The sequence below is a fragment of the Leucoraja erinacea genome, chromosome 22, assembly GCF_028641065.1.
Source record: "Leucoraja erinacea ecotype New England chromosome 22, Leri_hhj_1, whole genome shotgun sequence".
NCBI classification, from domain to species: Eukaryota; Metazoa; Chordata; class Chondrichthyes; order Rajiformes; family Rajidae; genus Leucoraja; species Leucoraja erinaceus.
Window position 1 is genome coordinate 23,237,412 of NC_073398.1, and position 21,798 is coordinate 23,259,209.

A 21,798-nucleotide genomic window follows, 5' to 3' on the forward strand; every position below is an offset into this window, starting at 1 on the left:
AGGCCTAATAATACTTCAATGCAACAACCAAACTTTCTTTATAGCTAATTTTCATGTACAGTAAATCTAAAAAGTGGTAGGTTAACAAACTAAAAGGAAATAGTTTGAGGAAGAGGAAATAATGTCTTTAAATTTTGAGATAAATAAATAATTTCACAATCTGAGCATGTTCGAAATCCAATTAAGTACTTTAGTAATGTGTCACAGTATAACTTCGGAAACACAACACGTAATTTAAGCACAGCACAATCTCACAAACACTACTTATTGTGAAAATTGCCAGCTGAACTTTTTTTTGATCCTGCTCAACTGATGATTGTTAGCATGATAGCAGGGAAAAGTTTTCTGGACTTTTGAAAAATACAGCCATGGGATTCATTGAAGATGAGAACAATTGCCCAATTGATGGCTTTGAGAAGTTTATATAATTAAATTCCTCACTAGACACCCCTTACAGATTTCCAATGTTATAATAAAACTACAGAGACACATATATTCTGTTGAATGTTTTAGAAATAATTAATACAGATGTAATTTACAGTGCCTGATCACACTACTTTGTTCATTTTAGCAACGGGACATAAATTGTCTTTCACTGGCTTTTGCAAAACATCTTTTAATAATTCAAAATATTTGACTTCCATGGTCGATAATTTATAAATATTATGCTGATTCCATTGCCCTTCTTAAAATTCCCCCTGTGAATATTCATATGTGTTTTGAAAAATAACTTATTCCTTGTTTAGATCTAGTCTTTCTATTCAATGTCATCCATGCTGTTTCCTCCAATAGATGTGAAATTCATTATCATATTCACAAGCACAATGAGGTACAGGTACAATGGAAATCTTGTTTTCACCAGCATCACAGGTATACAGTATAGACCAAGACAACACACACACAATCTTTAATTATATATAAATTGCAATTACATTCTGCAAGACAGTGAAAATAAAAAAGATTGTGCATAAAACAAACCTTGAGTACAAATCACAATTAGAAAAAAATTCCATGGTAGTGGAAGAACTGGTTAGTCGTGTCCTGTAATCGAGGTAGGTTTGGAGTTGGGCCAATTGGTTCAAAAGCCTGATATTTATAAACAATAGAAAATAGACAATAGGTGCAGGAGTAGGCCATTCGGCCCTTTGAGTCAACACAGCCATTCACTGTGATCATGGCTGATCATCCATAATCAGTACCCCGTTCCTGCCTTCTCTGCATATCCTTCGAGCTCTATCTAACTCTCTCTTGAAAACATCCAGGGAATTGGCCTCCATTGACTTCTGAGGCAGAGAATTCCACAGATTCCCCAACTCTCTGGGTGAAAAGGTTTTTCCTCATCTCGTTTCTAAATGGCCTACCCCTTATTCTTAAACAGTGATCCCCGGTTCTGAACTCTCCCAACATTGGGAACATGTTTCCTGCCTCTAGCATGTCCAATCCCTTAATCATCTTATATGTTTCAATAAGATACCCTCTCATCCTTCTAAATTCCAGTGTATACAAACCTGGTTGCTCCATTCAATCAACATATGAGAGTTCCACCATACCAATACTCCAGGTGTGGTCTCACTAGGGCCCTGTACAACTGCAGAAAGACCTCTTTGCTCCTCGACTCAACTCCTCTTGTTACGAAAAGCCAACATGCCATTAGCTTTCTTCGCTGGCTGCTTACTTTCAGTGACTGATGAACAATGACCCCCAGATCTTGTTGTTCTTGCCCCTTTCCCAACTTGACACCATTCAGATAATAATCTGCCTTCCTGTTCTTGCCACCAAAGTGGATAACCTCACATTTATCCACATTAAACTGCATCGGCCATGCATCTGCCCACTCGCCCAACCTGTCGAAGTCATCCTGCATTTTCATAGCACCCTCTTCACAGTTCACACTGCCACCCAGCTTTGTGTCATCTGCAAATTTGCTAATGTTATTTTTACTTGTTGTAGGAAAGTAGCTGTTTCTGAACTGGTGGTATGTGTCTTCAGGCTTCAATACCACCTGCCCAACGGTAGCAGTGACAAAAGGGCCTTACCTTGTATTGTGTGGTTCCTTGATGTGAGGACAACGTTGCCAGTGTTAAGCCGGACTGAGTCCATCACTCTTTGAAACCTCTTGTGTTACTGTGCATTGGAATTGCCATACCAGCCCATGATGCCACCAATCAGGATATATTTGACAGTGCATCCGTAGATCATTGTTAAAGTATTCAGTGACATACATAAATATCTTACAGTAGAGGCACTGGTGCGCTTTCTTCATGATTACATCTATGTGTGACGTCCAGAACAGGTTATACAAGGTGTTAACACACAAGAATTTGAAACTGCTCTCTCTCTGTCTCGCCACCACCGAAACACCAATGAATACTGGTGCGTAATTCCCAACTTCCTCTTTCCAAAGTCAATAATTCATTTCTTGGAATCTCTCAACCAGGTGTTCTATCTCTTCCCTCTACGCTGACTTCTCACCACCAGGATTCCGCCGTCCACAGAGGTGTTGTCAGAGAACTAATAGATGGCATTAGATCTTTGCTTAGCCACACAGTCATGAGTGTAAAGAGAGCATAGCAGGAGACTAAACTCACTGCCTTGAGGATCAACAGTGTTGATGGTCAGAGAGGAGGAGATGTTGTTACCAATCTGTTTGAGGTCTGGTGATGAGGAAGTCCAGGAACTAGTTGCAAAGATAGGTACAGAGGCCCAATTCTTGAAGATTGGTGATTAATTTGAAGGAGATGACAGTGCTGAATAGCGCGTTGTTGTCAATGAACAGCAGCCTGATATATATGTTCCTGTTATCCAGCAAGTCCAGAGCAGAGTGAAGAGCAGCAAGATAGATCTGCTGTTGACCTACTGTGAGATTAGGCAAAATGGAGCTGATCCAGGTTATTTCTGAGGCAGGGGTTGATTTGCACCGTAACCAATTTCTTCAAGCACTTCATTATGGTGGATTTAAGTGTTACCGGGTGGTAATCATTGAGGCAGATCACCATGGTTTTTTGGGTACCACAGGATTGATGTACTTTTGAAGCAGGTGGGAACCTCAGACCGCAGAAATGAGAGGTTTAAGATTCCCACCCTACTCATCTTTACCTATCTCATCTAATCTTCTCACCTACAAAACTAGCGTTAACCTATTTCCCTTATTCTTGCTTTGTTTCTTCATTCTCTGTCCTTGCCATCCAATTTGAACAAGCAAGGTTAAAAAAACAAAGATAATACTAATGACCTTTAGGGACATCTCTTAGCCAATCAAATGGACATTGGACATTGGGTGAGTGGGATGGTCTTGTTATGCTTTTCTGGAAGCTTATACATGTATGTTTAAATACACATTCCACAATTGACCATGTTACTTGCTGGATTGGAACTCCCATTAGGGATACAAAAGACCAGCACTATTCTGGTCCTGCACCAGATCTTGAGCCAACCAAGAAAGTAGACAATGTCTGCCTTGTAGTAATCATGTATTGGTTACCTTACTTTATAGACAATAGACAATAGGTGCAGGAGCAGGTCATTGGGCCCTTCGAGCCAGCACCGCCATTCAATGTGATCATGGCTGATCCCCAATCAGTACCCCGTTCCTGCCTTCTCCCCATATCCCCTGACTCTGCTATTTTTAAGAGCTCTATCAAGCTCTCTCTTGACAGCATCCAGAGAACCTGCCTCCACCGCCTTCTGAGGCAGAGAATTCCACAGACTCACCGCTCTCTGTGAGAAAAAGTGTTTCCTCATCTCCGTTCTAAATGGCTTACTCCTTATTCTTAAAGGGGTTTGTAAGATAAGTGGGAAAATTCTTCCTCTTCTCTGGTATTTTGGCAAAATCTTGCAAGAGTTGCAACAGAGATTCTCACTGTAAATATTCAAGATCTGAACATAAAATGATATTTTCCTGCAACTGTATCTATGGAGAAGTTTGCAAAGGCCACCAAGAAAAAGGTTAGATAAATAAATTAATAACTGAAGAGGAGATGATGAAAAATCACACAGACAAAATCATATATAACTATCTACAGTCACACATATAGGATTAATGAATTCTCAAAAGGTCCAGTGAACCCAGATAAATAACTCATTTAATTTCAATGTCACACGATACAATAGATAATGTGTTGGAACAAACCAAATCCCCCATGTCAGCCAAGGAAATTCTATCCAGCTTCCAACCAATATGAGAACTAGTTAGAATAAAGAGGAATAAGTCTTAGAATAAAGGGGAAGCCATTTAAGACTGAGGTGAGAAAAAACTTTTTCACCCAGTGAATTGTGAATTTGTGGAATTCCTTGCCACAGAGGGTAGTGGAAGCCAAGTCACTGGATGGATTTAAGGGAGTTAGATAGGGCTCTACGGGCTAGTGGAATCAATGGATACGGGGAGAAGGCAGGCACAGGTTATTGATTGGGGACAATCAGCCATTATCACAATGAATGGCAGTGCTAGCTTGAAGGGCCGAATGGCCTCCTTCTGCAATTATTTTCTATGTTTCTATGTTTCTATATGTTTCTAGTTAGCCAATATTCAATATTCTTCATATAGTCATTGTAAAGTAACCTTTTTGATTAGGATTGCATGTGGAAATATTGCATGCATCTTTCTACTATTCTATTGGTCATAATATGATGTATTTCATGTCAGTAGTTTTTTTGTTTTTGGTTGCATAAGATGTATAGCTGTTATGTGCATGCTACCATGTAGCCCTGACCAGAGACAAGGGTATAGAAAATTAATTATCTGCATATTTTAGAATTGCATGCCTCTCCATGACATTGCCAAGTGCCCATTTTATTACTTTCCTTCACCTTAACAAGCCTCATCCCTTCATTAGACTGTTTTCAATTGCGGTGTGTCACAGAGGAAGTTAAAATTTACAAGTATCTGTTACTTAGACCCACTTCCCTTGACCCCACAGTATTTGATAAGGTCAGTAACTGGAGAAAGAGATAGCAGATCCCAGCAGTACATTGTGACTTCCCCTCCCTTTTTCACCCTGCTGATTTTCTAAGCCAGTCACTCTGTATCAATTATAAAAAGGGAAAACAGAGTCTTGTGTTTAGCATGTGCTCTTCCTGAATGCTATCATGAGGCTTAATCTGCATTACTTCCAGTAAAGCTGAGATGCTTTCGAAAAAAAACCCACCACAAAGCAATCATATGTTGATCACATGGAAGGGTAAAACTTTTAAAAGGAAAATATCACAAAGAAATCCCATAGTTAAATGGGAATATTTCAGAAGCTCCTTCCTGACAAAATAAATATTAATGTTTTGATACATTGCTCTCAGACTACCCATTCCCCAAATTCAATAAATTAGAAAAACCGGTCTCAAAAGCATACAAAGATTCTTCTGACCACCCTACGATTTTAGTTATCACAAAGTAATTAAATAAATATAACCATCTTACTGCGGCATTTTGAATGCTAGACAGGTACAAAATATGACCCCTTCCTCTTCCTTTGTTGATTGAACAATATATTTTTGAATAATATTGATCAAATTAAGTATATTGAATAAAGAAAAAGGCATGAAATATAATTCTACGAGGGCTAAATTGTCAGTTGAAAGATCTGAAAGAGATACAGCTGCATGAAAGCATTCTTACTTCTGATGCAGAAGATTCAAGAGTCGGCACCTAATCTAGGCTGACCAGTGTGATGCTGTGGGTGGTGTGGGAATGTATATGCTGCTGTGCTGGCAGCATGATCTTTAAAATATGCTATTAGTTTAATAATTAGAAACCCTTTCTCAAGTGGTACTGTTAAAAACCCCCCAGCAAATAACGTCTCCCACATGTCTAGACAAACACTTATCTCCCACCTAGCACTTAAAACTGTGATTTAATTGTTTATTTAATTGTTTGGATAACATTGCAGTAAACCAACTGCAATATTTCCTTCAAAAACAACATTACACAAAAGCAGTCCTTCCTTTCTTTGTTCATCTGCTAAAGCGATGTGAGATTTCTCAATTGACTAATTCAGCTCTTATGTTACAGCAATCCAATGATTGCTCCATCAAATATCATATTTAACATTCCATGACATATCTTCTTTCGCAATTACCTCTGTTATGGTTGATATATGAAGCATCTCCAACATAATGAAATGTTCAACAGCACAAACATTTATTCTGCTTAACCAGTTATCATGCTTATATTTTTATTTGTTTTAATCCCACCACTTTGGTTTTTCATTCATTTTCATGTTTAAATGTTCATTGTATTTTGTAAATGAACATCCTATTGTCTCCTGTGCCATTATTTTAGTTTTGGTATCATCTCATTCTCCATTTAGGCATTTTTTACGCAATTACATGTCACTTTTTTAACTAGTTTTTCAGGATCAGGGCATTACTGGAAGGCCATCATTTCATTGCCCATCCTACAAAGGTTCCAGGATTTAGACCCAGCAATGATAAAGGAATAGCAACATGTTTCCAAGTCAGGATTACATGTGACTTGGAGAGAACAAAATGGTATTGGCGTTCCTTGTGTTCAAGAAGGAACTGCAGATGCTGGAAAATCGAAGGTACACAAAAAAGCTGGAGAAACTCAGCGGGTGCAGCAACATCTATGGAGCGAAGACTGAAGAAGGGTTTCGGCCCGAAACGTTGCCTATTTCCTTCGCTCCATAGATGCTGCTGCACCCGCTGAGTTTCTCCAGCTTTTTTGTGTACCTTGGTGTTCCTTGTGCACATTACCTTAGGGAAGTGGTGAATTGTCGGTGGGTAGACAAGTCAAAACTAGAGAAGATATGTTTAATGCGAGAGGGGAAAGATTTCATAAGGACCTGCAGGGCAATGTCTTCAGGCAGGACAAGCTGCTGGAGGAAGCTGCAGTGATGGGTACAATGGTGGCATTTGAAAGACATTTTGAAAGGTACATGGATAGGAAAGGTTGATGTATGTGTAGTTTCCCTCTCCCCGTTATCTTGGCTTTGTATCTTTTATCTGGAATAATTTATATTCAATATAGAGTCCATACCTAAAACTAGAAATTATCTGGTTCTCTCCATAAATCTTGATTGAGCTGGTGATAATTTCCACCATGTCCTTTCTTTCAAGTTTCCAGCAACTTCAGTTCTGCTGCTCTCTGTAAATGTAAAATTGAATTTTTAGGATGCTTAATCACAGGGAGAAATCTCAAACAAAACAGTCAAAGGCTGGATTTTGAACACGTAAAGAGCAATTTATAACTGTGGTAATGGTGTTGCCGAATAAATGAAAAGCATTTGAATGATTTCTGCATAATAAGCAGCAGCATTCAGATTATACATTATCTCACAAAAATTTTGGACTGTTGGAAACAAACAATATTCCAGGGTTTTCAGTGTGGCCTGTAGTGGATCAGAACAGCCACTCCATATTCTATATCATTGGGAAGAGGACCCTGATTTGCATATTTCAATAGTTGAGCAGAAAGGCACATGCACAGCAGGTCCAGCCCACCACTGCACAGTTTTCAATCAACAGAGATGGTAATTTAATTCCATGCTTCTTTGAAATAGAAAGACCAACCTCATTTTTTGAAAGTAATAGCGAGTGGACCTGTTTCTGTCATCTTAGCACCAAAGTCATTCATCACTCTTTTGATAATGTAATTGGAAGGATCGATGGAAGTGGTGAGATACATTTTGCACAGTTGAAAAGGCAGTTGATTAATTGCTGCATAACAAGCGTTACAGGAAAACTGAAGCATGTGATAATAAGGGGATGATAGTAATGGGCTAAGAGATTAATGGTTAATGGATATATTTAGGACTCAAGAGAAATAAATGAGGTGGAGGCAATGAATGAACCCAGCAGTCAGTTTTAGGACCACTTATTTTCTTGTTACATATACATGATCTGTTCTTGGGTACAAACGGTACAATTATGAAGTCTGTGAATGATCTAAAATGTAGGTCCATAGTAACTCGTGTTAGTTGAACATTTCATAAAGATATGGACTCACTGATGAAAAAGGCAGACGTGTGGCAGATGTAGTTTAATGTAGATAAGCATGAGGTGATGCATTTCGAGTAGATAATATGGAGAGCCAATATAATATATATGACACTGGGAAGTATCTGCTATTGAAGGGACAGGTCAAGTTGCTGAGGCGGTTAAGAAAAAAGATGGACACCTAACTTTGGTAATAAGGGCACAAAAATATAGAATATATATCATACAAATAAGTCGAGCATTTTTCCCAATGATGAACTTCAAAAAATATACCAAAGTCTTGAAGAGGGAATGGGGGAGATTCATGGGAAGATAACAGCAATAAGAAGAGATTATTCTTCACAAAGAGAGAAAGTTAGAGGAGATCTTATAGAAGGGTTTTAATTTAGCAAAGATAACGAATCAGTTTAATCTGGCAATTAAATGCTGTAAGACAAGCATTTATGATCTGTAATGCATTACCTAAGAGGGTGATAGAATTTGATTCCATGATAATTTTAAGAACATAATTAAACATAAACACAAAATTTGCAGTTGGAAAAGCTCTGAAATGTAAACATTTATATCCTTACCATGTGAAAGTGAAAGCTGTTTCTGGCATCAGCATCAAAGTAGTTATACGCATAAATCCATGTACTGCTACTCATCTACAGAATAATTTGTTAGATGCTTTGCCAAGGCAATCATTGCAAAATCAATAGATTGATATGATTTTTATGCACCATCCTTGCATGACAATGGTCTATATCCCACCCCTGGGAGACGTTCGTCTAGCACTGGGGGAACTGCACACTATGGACAACAACACCAAACGGCATACCCCGACATGTTTAATTTCATAGATGGGGACCTCAATAAGGCTAGTTTGAAGTCCCTTAAGAACTAACACCAGTACATGCCCTGCAGTACCAGAGGATCAAATACCCTCGACTACTGATGTTCCACCAACAAAGATACCTATCACTCCAGCCCTCAACCTCACTTTGCGGAAATCCGCCCACGTGGCCGCACACCTTCTTCGTGCTTATAGGCAGTGACTAAAGAATGTAGCCCCAGTGGCAAGGATTGTACAGAGCTGGTCACGAGAGGCAGAGGAATAACTCTGGGAGTACTTGGAGCCACTAGACTGGGTGATGGCCAAGGACTTGACAGCGAACCTGAACAAATATGCAATGGTTCTTCCTGACTTCATAAGGAAAAGATGAGTGTGTTCCTACCAAAACTATCCGAATGTTCCCAACAGAGGCCATGGATGAACCAGGAGGTCCGCAATTTTCTGAGGACCAGATCTCAGGCATTCAAGTCTAGTGATGCAGGTTCATACAAGAAATCCAGGTAGGACCTCGATAAGGCCAGCAAAAAAGGGAATTTCACTCTAAATTGGAGGATGAGACGGACGTTCAGCAACCCTGACAGGGCTTGCATGTCACTACTTTCTACATGGTGAAACCAAGGGCAGCTCAAGCGACAGCGAGGCATCCCTGTGACCTGCGTGGGTTTTCACTGGGATCTCCGGTTTCTTCCCACAGTCCAAAGACCTACGACATACGTTTTGTGGACTAATTGGCTTGGTACAATTGTGAATTTCCTAATGTTTGTAGAATAGTGTAGGTGTGTGGGAGTCGCTGGTCGGCGCTGACTCGGTGGGCCCGATGTGCCTGTTTCTGTGCTGTATCTCTAAACTAAAACTAAATAATAATCCTTTTAACTTCCTATTTTGCCATCTGAATTCTTCATCCAGTTGGATGACATCACTAACAAAAAGCATAGGTGTTTGACAACATCTCAAATTGAGAAAGGGGAAACCCAGACCACAAAGCACATTGAAACATTGCAATTAGACTTCTTCAAGGTCAGCTGTGTATTGTCTCTCAATGATTGAAAAATCCTAGCTAATGTACTTGAAGAGAACTAATTTACAGGGTGATGGGGAAAATGGCTGGCGTGTTGATCTAAACTCGATTACTCATTCACATATTTGGCAATAGCCCTTTTTGTGATGTATGCTTTTATTATTCTGTCCTATAATTCCAATGACTTGGGAAAACCATTATGATCCTCTTGCACCAGCAGGCTTATGTTGATAATGTTTTAAGGGAGGAGCTCTGGAATTGCACAGTGGAATGTGAATCAACAAGTTTTAACATCAGCAGTAGAAGAAGAAAAAAAATAAGCAGACATAATAACCACTTTTATTTCACAGTTCAATTCATGGACAACAATATGGAAATATATTCGATACACTAATTTTTCAAATTACTACACATAAAATAAAATCCATTCTTCAACAGTACAGAGTTTAACTGCATCAAAACAAAGGCATTACTTCTGTGTGGTTTCGCAGAAACTACGTGGTGAAATACTGGCACTCTGACAAACATTTAAAAGATATGTAACTGGTTGTCTTGGAATGATCTAACGACAATCAACGTCCAAATAAACACCTTGTATTTGTGGAATTTCTGAATAAAGGAGGTCCTTGCATTATATAGATTCCCTCCACAGCATTCTATTCTCAACAGGTAATCAATGGCAATTATTTAGCTTCAGGCATTTTCATTCCATGATTGGACATGATTAAATAGGCTATGCAAAGAACTCCAGAACTAGCACAGACTTGTTTTGTCATTTTACAACTTGCATGACAAAAAAATGTCTTAACAACAGTGGAAGCATGAATAAAAAATATTTACTTATTATTTTCAATGTAGTTGTACTTAATAATTCCATTCAAAAATCACTTTTAATTCAGTAACGATTCCTATTTCAGAAAACATCCCAAAATGATGCCCAGTTATGGATTATCGCCATTGATCAGTGACCTTATCTGGTTGAACATAAAGGATTATTTGCTAAGAATTGTACTTCAGTTGTGTGAAACGTACACTGCTGCTCTTATATCTACAGAAGGTAGTTGAGACCAGTTCATTGGCTATATTTAAGAGGGAGTTAGATGTGGCCCTTGTGGTTAAAGGGATCAGGGGGTATGGAGAGAAGGCAGGTACAGGTACATGGATGATCAGCCATGATCCTATTGAATGGCGGTGCAGGCTCGAAGGGCCGAATGGCCTACTCCTGCACCTATTTTCTATGTTTCTATGTTTCTCTGTTTCTATATACTAAAATTATGGCCACAATTTACCTTAATATTTTCATTGTCACGGATAATGTATTGCTAATCTTTTTCTATCTGACATCAAGGTCACTCCACAACCTCTGCATTCCCATCGACTCTCCCAATTCTTTCCACAATCCCATCAGCTACCCCCATATTTTTTTCATTTGCCTACAGATGAGAGACAATTTACAATGGCCAATTAACCTACCCACATACAGAACTTTAGGATGTGGGAGGTAAATGGCGCACTGGGAGGAAACCCATGTGGTTACAGGGAGAATGTGTAAATTCTACTCAGACAACACCCAAAGTCAGTATTTTCTTAAAGCAAATATATATAAGAAGCAAAGGAGTTAAGACTAAAAAGAAGCAATAGGATAATGACAAAAACACGTTTGCGTGTATTATCGTGTTTTGCACAAATTGACAAATGTGATGTGATTGCATTGGAGAGGAATGCGAAGAGGATTTAGGAAGATGCTGCTAGGATTGGAGAACTAGTAATGAGAAAAGATTGGACAAGCTAGGGATATTTTCTTTGGAACAGAACAGGCTGAGAGGACCAAAAATCAGGAGGCGTGGGTTTTAAATAACGATCAGATTAAAGAGATGACAATGAATTATTTCAATTGGAGGGTGTTGGGTTTGGGACCTCTCTGGCTGAAAGGGCAGTAGAATCAGAAACCCTCATTACTTTAAAACAAAATGAATGTACTTGAAGAACTGTGACGTGTGGGCTACGGATCAAGCCTGGGAAGGTGAGATTGGGTAGGTGGCTTTACATCAGTGATTTGGACGAGGGGATTGACTGCAACATATCCAAGTGTGCTGATGATGCAAACCTGGAGTGCCAATTTATGTTGTCATTCAGATTCAGATTCAACTTTAATTGTCATTGCCAGTGTACAGTACAGAGACAACGAAATGCAGTTAGCATCTCCCTGGAAGAGCGACATAGAATATGAGCAATAAATACATCTATTTACATGCATACAGTCATAGTGTTTTCCTGGTGGGAGGAGTGTCCGGGGGGGTGATTGGCAGTCACCAAGGTACAGTGTTGAGTAGTGTGACAGCCGCAGGGAAGAAGCTGTTCCTGGACCTGCTGGTCCGGCAACGGAGAAACCTGTAGCGCCTCCTGGATGGTAGGAGGGTAAACAGTCTATGGTTGGGGTGAGAGCAGTCCTTGGCGATGCTGAGCGCCCTTCGCAGACAACGCTTGCTTTGGACAGACTCAATGGAGAGGAGTTAGGAACCGGTGATGCGTTGGGCAATTTTCACCACCCTCTGCATTGCTTTCCGGTCGGAGACAGAGCAGTTGCCATACCATACTGTGATACAGTTGGTAAGGATGCTCTCGATGGTGCAGCGGTAGAGGTTCACCAGAATCTGGGAAGACAGATGGACCTTCTTCAGTCTCCTCAGGAAGAAGAGACACTGGTGAGCCTTCTTGACCAGAGTTGAGGTATTGTGGGTCCAAGAGAGGTCATCGGAGATGTTGACCCCCAGGAACCTGAAGCTGGAAACACTTTCCACCTCCGTCCCGTTAATGTGGATGGGGGTGTGCGTGCCGCCCCTAGACTTCCTGAAGTCTACGATGAGCTCCTTGGTCTTCTTGGAGTTAAGGGCCAAGTTGTTGTCAGCGCACCATGCTGCTAGGAGCTGGACTTCCTCCCTATAGGCCGACTCATCGTTGTTGCTGATGAGGCAATCGCCGTTGTATCATCTGCATACTTGATGATGGTGTTAGTACCATAAGAATGCAGAAATGCTTTGCAGGAATATTGACAGATTGTGTGACTGGGCACATGGAATATATTGTGGAAAAATATATTATCCACTTTGATAGATAAAATAGAATCACAGAGTACTTATAGAATGGTGATAGTTTGTTCAGAGGGAATAACGTGGAGTATACAAATCAGTGAAAATTATCGTCAGATGCACCAAGCCAATAGAAAGGCAAATAGTACAACAGCATAAACACAATGGGAACAGAAGTCCCAAGAGGTTAAATGTAGTGGGAACAAAGGCCCCGAGTAAATATAGGGTCAGAGGCCACACGAGTTTACACAGCTGAGACGTGGAGCCTGTAGAGTTCAAACAGAGGGGCAAAGAGGGCCTGAGAGTCTAAACACCACAGCAAAAGAGACCCAAATGTTCAAAACCGTTAGAGCAGCAACAGTTCGAGCATGTCAAAATTATGTGTAGAAGGCCGGTAGCTGATTGGTGAGTAGCTCTGTTGCCTGACTTCTGTCTTAAAATTATTAACTGGAATAGCAGGCAGCTCAGATGCATGGGATATGCATCCTATGCCATGTGGGAATTAATGGGTACACCCCAATTATGTAGAAAAGCACATGTATTTGAACTGTTGGTTTAGGAGCAGTTGGTGTCACTATGATACATCCATGGGACTGAGAATTTTGTGGACAGCTCAGCTAGTGAGGTGATCACATTGCAACTTAAGGGAAAGGTGCAACCTACATGCAGACTAGAAGGAGGGGTTAGATAGTGCAGGAGTCCCCCCAGTCCATCTGCCTCACAAACATATTATTTAATAGACTACAGTCAGGGATAGGAATATAGCACCATGTGTGGCTTAATTGCATACGAGGAGAGGAAGAAAAATCATTCCATGTGTGACTGCAGTCTGGTACATTGCCACTAGGAAGCCAGGATCAAAGATGTCAGAGAATGACTGCATAAGGTCTGAAAAATGGGAATAGGTGAGAAAGGGTAAAGAGCCAGAGGTCACGATTTATATTGGTGCCGATTAAATAGGTCAAAAGAGGACAGAGGTTCTTCCGGCAGGGTTTAGGGAACTGTAAAATAATTTAATGAGCGGAGTCTTAAAACTGGTAATCACAATGCTGCAAGAACCATATATTACTATGCACAGAGATAAGATAAAGTAGATGAATGGATGGCCAGAAAGTGTAGATTAGGGAAACCTTTATATTTTGCCACCTTCTCCCATCCAGTCTCCTGTAAGGATACAATCCCCTTTTCACAATTTCTCCATCCCCACTATTGTTCTCAACGTGAGGTCTTCTGCTCTCGGGCTACTGAAATGTACTGATTCTTCCATAATGTGACTTGGTTCTGCCATAATTGATGAAATACTCACTTGTTTGCTCCATTTCCTGCACATGTGCTCTGATCACATCCCTTCCTCGCCAAGTGGAACAGTAATATAGTTGCCTTGGTCTTGACCTTCTATCTCAGATGCCCTCACATCCAAAACATCATCTTTCACAATTTCTGCCTGCTCTTGTGTCATTACATCACCAGTCACATCTTTCCACCTCCCTGTCTTTATGATTTCAGCTGTGACCGCTCTCTTCACGTATCCCTGGTCTACTCATCTCTTCTCACCCACTTCTCCCCATACTCTACCATTTCCCCCTGCAACCAAAGGATGTAATTTTAACTCCTTCCCATTCTGCATTGACCTGCCTGTCTGCAGCCTTCTCCTTTGAGAGGCCAAAGACAAATTGGACGAACAATATCTCACATTCTAATTGGCTAGCTTACAACCCAATGGTATAATCATTTTCCAGCCTTAAGTCACCCACGCTTCAGATGCTCTCCACCCAGATACAGTCCACCAAAAACAAAGAGATGCAAATGGTGGAATTTGATAAGAAAGGAAACTGGGTAAAATGTAGAGCCAGAGGGAGGGAAGGTGGGTAGAAATGAGGGGGTGGGGGAAGAGAAAATTATTTCATTCAACGCTCACTCTTCACCCCTCCCAACTGGTCCTCATGTTTAATTGGATTGCTGGCTGGCATAAACATTTTAAATTCATTTAGGATTTCAGACATTTAAATTATTTTACATATTTCACCCGTCACTCTGCCTCAGTATATAACAAAGTACCTTTTCTGAAAAGTAATCAGAACTGACTTTGATGATTCAATGATACTTTCTATTTTCATATGGTCCTGTTGTCTTATATTTTAAGTGACTATCATGATTTATTTCACTTTGCTCATTGAATAGCAAAAGACTTTGGCAACTGCCAATATGGAATTAAAAGAATGTTTATAATTCCGGGTATTTGGAAACTGCTGCCGGGTAGCCAGTGAAAAATAACAGAGAACAATGCCACCTTGTGGAAATACTTCAAATTGAAGCAGTTATTTTTAATAATGTAACATGTTGCATATGTATGGAAAGCAATATTGCCTGGTACTTACAACTAATTTTCATTTGAAGCAAGAGCACATTATCAATCTAGTCACTTTATTATAAAGCATTGATGATAAGTGCTTAGAACTTTCACTTCATTTTGGGAAATTATTTGGAAGAGATTTCCAAGATTCCCCATCGAAGGCAGACCTATTTTACATCAGGTGACCTTTGCTCTCCCATACCTAATATTATATTTCACAGAGTTTATTTAAAATGTATAGTGTCCAAAGTTATTTTGTGCAATCCTAAGGCAAATATGGATGCTAAGCAACCAGATAACGGCTCAAAGTAGAATTTAAGCAGTTTTGCCCATGAGAAAGAAATTATAAACAATTTAATGCTAATTTAAGCATATAATGTGTTCAAAATAACACACAGATTAAAAACTACAAATTGAAAGCAAATGTTTATTTTGCTTATTTTTATATTTCTTTTCAGCTAAAGTTCTTAACATTATTCAGAAACCTTTGTTCTCTGGTGATAGATTCATAAAAATCACAGTGTTATGCTTTAAAGTTGTTTTACTGTGTTTTACCTTGCAAAACACTCCCAAGGATGCATTATTCATGACAATTTGTGATTCATTAAAAACAAATGTCTACACGGTGAAACAAAAATGTATAAAAATACCCTTTAATAAAATTTGACAATGCGCACTTTAACCACATGTGATATATTTTCTATTACAAACCTCAAATTGTGGAGTAGAGAGGCAAATAAATAAATGATGGGTCTTTGTCCCAAACATTATGGAGGGCACTGTGCCTATAACTTGCCAGGCTTTGTCCTGCCCCTCATCTCTTCCAGCTTTCTCCCCCCTCATCCCCTAGAATCAGTCTGAAGAAGGGTCCCGACCTGAAACATCACCCATCCATGTTCCCCAGAGATGCTGCCTGATCCACCGAGTTACTCCAGCAGTTTGTATATCTTTTTCCACTATTGAAATCTTATGTTGAACACTATCAGCACATTCACTGATATTGGTTGCTTAAAAGCACTTATGGGAAGATTAAATCGAATGTTATCTGTACTTAAAGCATCCCAGATAATTCAAAGGATAAATGATTAAGCCACCAAAAGGCTTACAGAAATCAAACCAACCAATGAAACCGTGAGCATCTTTAAAGACTAGAATATTAATATTACCCTTCGTCTCTATTGGCATAGTATTTGTAATCAGTGGTTTAATGCCATTGCTTAACAGTAGCCGATGATGACAGAACAGATGTAATTGGCATGATTCCTTAAGCACCGATTTGCAGTCTGTGGGTGGTTCCAGCAATGAGATATTGCAGAGTGAACTGCTCCTTCTGTAATGTAATGGCATCACATGGGAATTAGTATCCAACCTTTAAAAAAAAAGAAACCAAAACAGGTTAAAAATAAAGATAGAAATATTTAAATGCACTTTGAATGCAACAATTTATCAAAGTCTAAATTAACTGCCCAATCTCTTGCAGCTGTTAGTAGCCACAAGCCCCACCCTGACCCCAGTTATCCCCATCCAAATGAGTTTGTGCCAAGGGACACAGGACTTGGTTGACATTTGTGCAATCCAGCAGCCAAGCAAGGGGAAACATTATCCCTGCATCAAACTTGTGAAGCCCTGTGTGATAAGTAGAACATTTATAACATTGAAGAACCAAGCAGTGACAGTTTTCAATAAAAGACACTTTCAGCACCTATCTTTGATATTCAGTGGTTTCACTGAATGTGGTGGAGTTACAGGTCGAGACAAGATAAATTATATTGGATAAATAAGAAAACAATGAAGAAAGTAAACAGATTTTCAGCCTGTCTTCCTGGAAGACAAAGCAAACTTCCTGAAATATTGAAAAATAAGTTTAGAAGATGCAAATGGAGAAATGACAGTGCAAACAAAAAAAGACATAAAAGTAAATTACAATTAGAGAAAAATATCAAGTCCATGATAATGTGAGAGATCAGTCCATAGTGTTCCATTGCCGAGGTAGGATCAGGGTTGTTTCAAGAACCTGAAGCTTGAAGGAAAGTAGCTGTTCTTGAACCTGGTGGTGTGCGAGCTCAGGCTTCTGTGCCTCCTGCCTAATGGTAGCAGCACTTCAGGTAGATGCTTTTATTGGTGGGGAGGGCTGTGCTTGTGATAGACCAGGCTGAGGCCATCACTCTCTGCAGCCTCTTGTGTTCCTGTGCACTGGGTTTGCCTTACCAGGGCATGATGCATAATCACGTCAGGATACTTTCTGCAATATATCTGTAGAAGTTTGTTAGAGTATTCAGTGACATGACAAATGTCTTTAAATTTGTGATAAAGTATACCTGCTGCATGATTACCCAGGACTGGTCATCCAAGATGTTAATCCCCAGGAATTTGAAGATGCTAACTGTATTCATTGCCGACCCACTAATAAAAACTGGCAGAAGAATGGTCTCGACCCGAAACGTCACCCATTCATTCTCTATAGAGATGCTGTCTGTCCCGCTGAGTTACTCCAGCTTTTTGTGTCTACCTTCGGTTTAAACCAGCATCTGCAGTTCCTTCTGACACAATAAAACTGGCATGTTGTCTCTCAACTTCCCCTTTCTGAAGCAATAATTAGATTTTTGGCCTTGTCGACATTGAAGTCATAATTCAGCCAGATGTTCCATCAATTTCCAGACAGTGGGTTGTGAATCTTTGGTATTCTTTACCCGAAGCGGCTGCTGCTACCCAGTTGCAAAACATATTAAAGAAAGAGTGTTGGATTTTTGGATAAAACGTATTTTGGTATTTGGAGTTTGTGCAATAATGTAGTACAGAGGGGAAAGCTCAGCGATCTGATGGTATTAATGAATGGCAGGGCAGACATGAGTAGCAGAATGGGCGAATATTTCTACTAATTATGGCATTATACCTGACAGTAACCTAGTCCATTCCATCAACTATAAACATAATTTCCCTCATAGTGTGTGACAAAACATGACTTTTGGGAAAATAAATCACAGATTGTCACTCAGCATCCTAGAGCCCCCCACAACAAACACTGCGCCCATAATCCTGGTTCTGCCCACACCTTTGTAAGTGATTTAACCTTTAGTGAAGAGGAGCGCACCGTCGGCTAATCCAGAGTGGCTCCTCCTGTGCGCTCCAGCTGGCAACGTGTGCGCGCCCCCGTGTTTGTGCCGCTGAGAGCGCGTCCCCGCGGGGCTCCGGCACTGGGCGTGTTCGAGACACAGCGGCCGCTACCTTGTTGTGCTCTTGTTCGGAAGCAACAGGAGTGCTCCGAGCGTTTGTTGTCACGGCCTTTCTTGGAGTTGACTCGCAACCAAGAAGCTGAATCGCCCAATCGACTCCCTGGCAAGGCGACGTTGACTTGAGGCATTTACTTATTTACACAGATTTGGAAGAAGTGTTGGATAATGTTGGAGTTGGAGTCTGTGTTTGATACTCAGAGTGAAGTTGTTCCTTGGCTGGTGAAAGGCAAGCTGACTCCTCTTAATGAAAATGGTAAGTTGCAACAAATTCTGCTTCCTGAGGCGGTAGTGTAATGCCCTCATTATTAACTACTGTATTTCAGTTTGCTGAAGTGAATGTTGGCATTTGGAGAATGTACGTTCGGATTTGAAATTCAAAGCTAATTGACAAATTAATTAAACCAAACGTTCCATGGCTAAGTTTTTCGGATGGGTTCAAATGGGTCGTGTATGTCTGCGAAAAGCAACACACTGGCGAAAACCGCACCGTCGAGTGTTTGTTTGGATTAAGTTGCGTACGCGGCACATTCATGAGGCATTCATAACGCTTCTTGCTATATTCTGTTTTAGGCGAATCTACGAACCTTTCAAGAACCGATTTGCAGATTATTAACGTTGAAAAGAATGGCGGTGTCGTCTTCACCTGGAAGGTGCAACTATTTCTTACATCACGAATTTGTTTGAGACACATATGCTCATGTTTTTGCTGTTCGGCTGGATACTAACAGGTTTTGTGAGACCATTCTCCTTAAAGTGGTGATGGGGAGAAGAGTAGAGTTATCTTTTTATATTACTAGATAGCCACCTGTGGCATGATGATCGACTAGTCTGGGGTTTATAATTTTAATTACTGAGGACAGAGCACAAGTACTTTGTGTAGTAATCATAATTTTGTGCAAAGTGGACAACTTTAGTGATCAGGAATTTTAGAAGATGAAAATTTGATCTTTAACCTTACAGATATGATAATGGCTGTTAATTCACATTGAAAAGTGTCTACGAGTTTTTCTGACAAATCATTTCAGAACATGCTAACACCATCTTACAAAATTCAATTTTATCAATAAGTAACTTTCAGATGAGGGAAAACATTGTGACCTACAGGTTTAGCTGGACAGCATTTCCATGTTATGCGATTGAACGTTGGCCTGTGCACAGAGTGAAAAGTGATAACCACCATCCGAGGTTGTTTAGCATCATCCAGGAACTTGAACAGGCTTGAATCACCTTGAGTGCCTGATGATATTTCCACATCACACACAGGATGATATCATTCATTGTATAGTGCTTTTTTGAGCATGATTGACTTATTTGGATAGAATTGTACATGGGAGTGAACATCATAGGGAACTATCATTGGACACTGTTTTCCTAATTTACCACTTGACCATGATCCTTTGAAGCAAAGTCCTTTGCATTACAAATGAATAATGTAAAAGTGTGTGTAGAAAGATAAAGCATGGAAATGTATATAAGCTATCAGTTGAAACGCATGTGTGTGTGTGTAGATAAAGCTGGGAAATATATAGAAACCATCAGTTGACATGCGCGTGCAAGGACACCTCCGCCTCCTCATTCTCTCATCGTTTTGGCCAATGAGCTTTTTTAGTTTTTTCCTTCCACCACTACCTCATCCTCTTTCTCCCCTGGAGTTGCCGACACACCTTGGAAGATGTTGGCAACTGCAGGGGAGAAGGCAGCAGGGGAGCAGACAAAGTGACTGGTGAGAGGGAAGAGAGCACCACAGTGATCAAGCTCTTGGGCTCCCCAGCACTCTGGTACCCAATTGCTCATCCTCCGTCCTTGATTCTACAGAGGACCCACCACTCTGCTAAGGAGGTCATGATATACCGCCAAGGCCCTGATGAAGATACCAATTGCAGAAAATTATAATGCCCTCCCAGTAGCTCTTGAATGCTGCAGATAGGCCTTGGATAGCCTTGGATAGACATTTGGAAGGAGATTTATGTGATAATCTGAGGGATATGGGGGTTGCAAAAGGCACACATTTGTCAATATAATGTGAAATATTGCAATGACTAAGGTCTAGAGTTTTTTTTTGCAAGTACTGAAATCCATCAAAGCACAAATTATGGTCAGAGAGTAAATGTGTCAAAGAAACTAAGTTTTCTTTACTGTCAATGATGGAAAATACTACTCAGTAATGTGAAGATTTAAAAAATGTTTTTGTATTGAAGGGTAAGAAAGGAACGACGTGTGTTGGCTTGCATGATCTTCACAAAAAACAGAACAAGGTAAATGTGATTTATGTTGACAATGTCTTGTCTCCAGCAAAATGTAGAAGTTTTACTTAGATATTTTCTCCATTTTATTTTGCTCTTTATTTATATTCTCAGCTGCTGTATATCTTTGATAGAGAAGTGTCTTTGATTAGTTGTTCTGTCAACAAGGAAAGGACACTGCTGGGTGAGTGGGACTCATTTCTATTTTGGGAGATAGTTTTACACTTTTAATGGTGCACTGGTATCTCATTTAGCTGCCGGTCATTCCTAGGAATGAATGCAATGGAATTGGTGCTAAAAGGGCTCATTAATAGCATGTGAGAGATGCATTATTCACATGCTGCTGTGCATGAATCCCTGCTTTTCCTGTTGCAGTGCCAGGAAACCAATTGAGAGCTCAGCACTCCACTGACACTCCCACAGCAATGACATAATGACCTGTTCACTGCATGTGGAGAGAGTCACACAGCACTGCGATGCAGGGTTTGTGTGCACCCTGGTATGTTTGGTGAGTGCAGGCGGTTACACAAACCATTTGAATCCTATCTCATCACCTCAGGCTAGTGGTGATGGATGGAACCTGCTGTCTCCCCCACTTTTTGATTGGCTGCACAGTTTCTCCAGCTGGAGATATTTTTATTGTAACAAGTTCAAAGAGCAGTGTATGTACCCTGAGCCTTGCATCTCAGCACTGAGTGGTTGCATTAATCGGCCATACTGCCCAACATCGATCCTTACAGGCAGCTAAGCATGTTGCCTTGGTGGGGCAACCATGTAATCACTTTAACTATTTCATCTTAGGGAAAAGTCCATGTTCCCAGCACAACAGCTTGAAGTACAGGGATGTACCTGCCTGTGCATGTTTGGACCAGAGCCAGGTGCACTATGACAAATGGGGTAATGCTATGTGGGGTTCCTGTGTAAATTGCAACATGTATCAAGATTATAAATGCATATTAAAATTGATATGTCATAAGTGAATTTGCTTTTTCAAATAAATTCTTGTTTTGTTTTAGCTGTAAGTATTCTACAGTTTGCTGGAAGAGACATGCCATTAAATACTTTCAGACCAGGTATTGC

At 40.2% G+C, this 21,798-nt stretch overlaps 1 protein-coding gene across 2 annotated transcripts in view; it reads left to right on the forward strand.

Moving 5' to 3' along the window:
- Positions 1 to 18,303: 18,303 nt before the first annotated feature.
- gsap (gamma-secretase activating protein) overlaps positions 18,304 to 21,798 on the forward strand; it is a 52,775-nt gene continuing 49,280 nt past the window's right edge. Inside the window, exons 1-5 of one of the 2 annotated variants that reach the window (XM_055653139.1) lie at positions 18,304 to 18,728; positions 19,046 to 19,125; positions 20,674 to 20,730; positions 20,833 to 20,902; positions 21,735 to 21,791. In XM_055653139.1, the coding sequence (XP_055509114.1) occupies positions 18,641 to 18,728; positions 19,046 to 19,125; positions 20,674 to 20,730; positions 20,833 to 20,902; positions 21,735 to 21,791 (352 nt within the window). In that variant the 5' untranslated portion in view covers positions 18,304 to 18,640. The remainder of the gene's footprint in view (positions 18,729 to 19,045; positions 19,126 to 20,673; positions 20,731 to 20,832; positions 20,903 to 21,734; positions 21,792 to 21,798) is intronic. The other variant, XM_055653140.1, reaches the window with a different exon arrangement.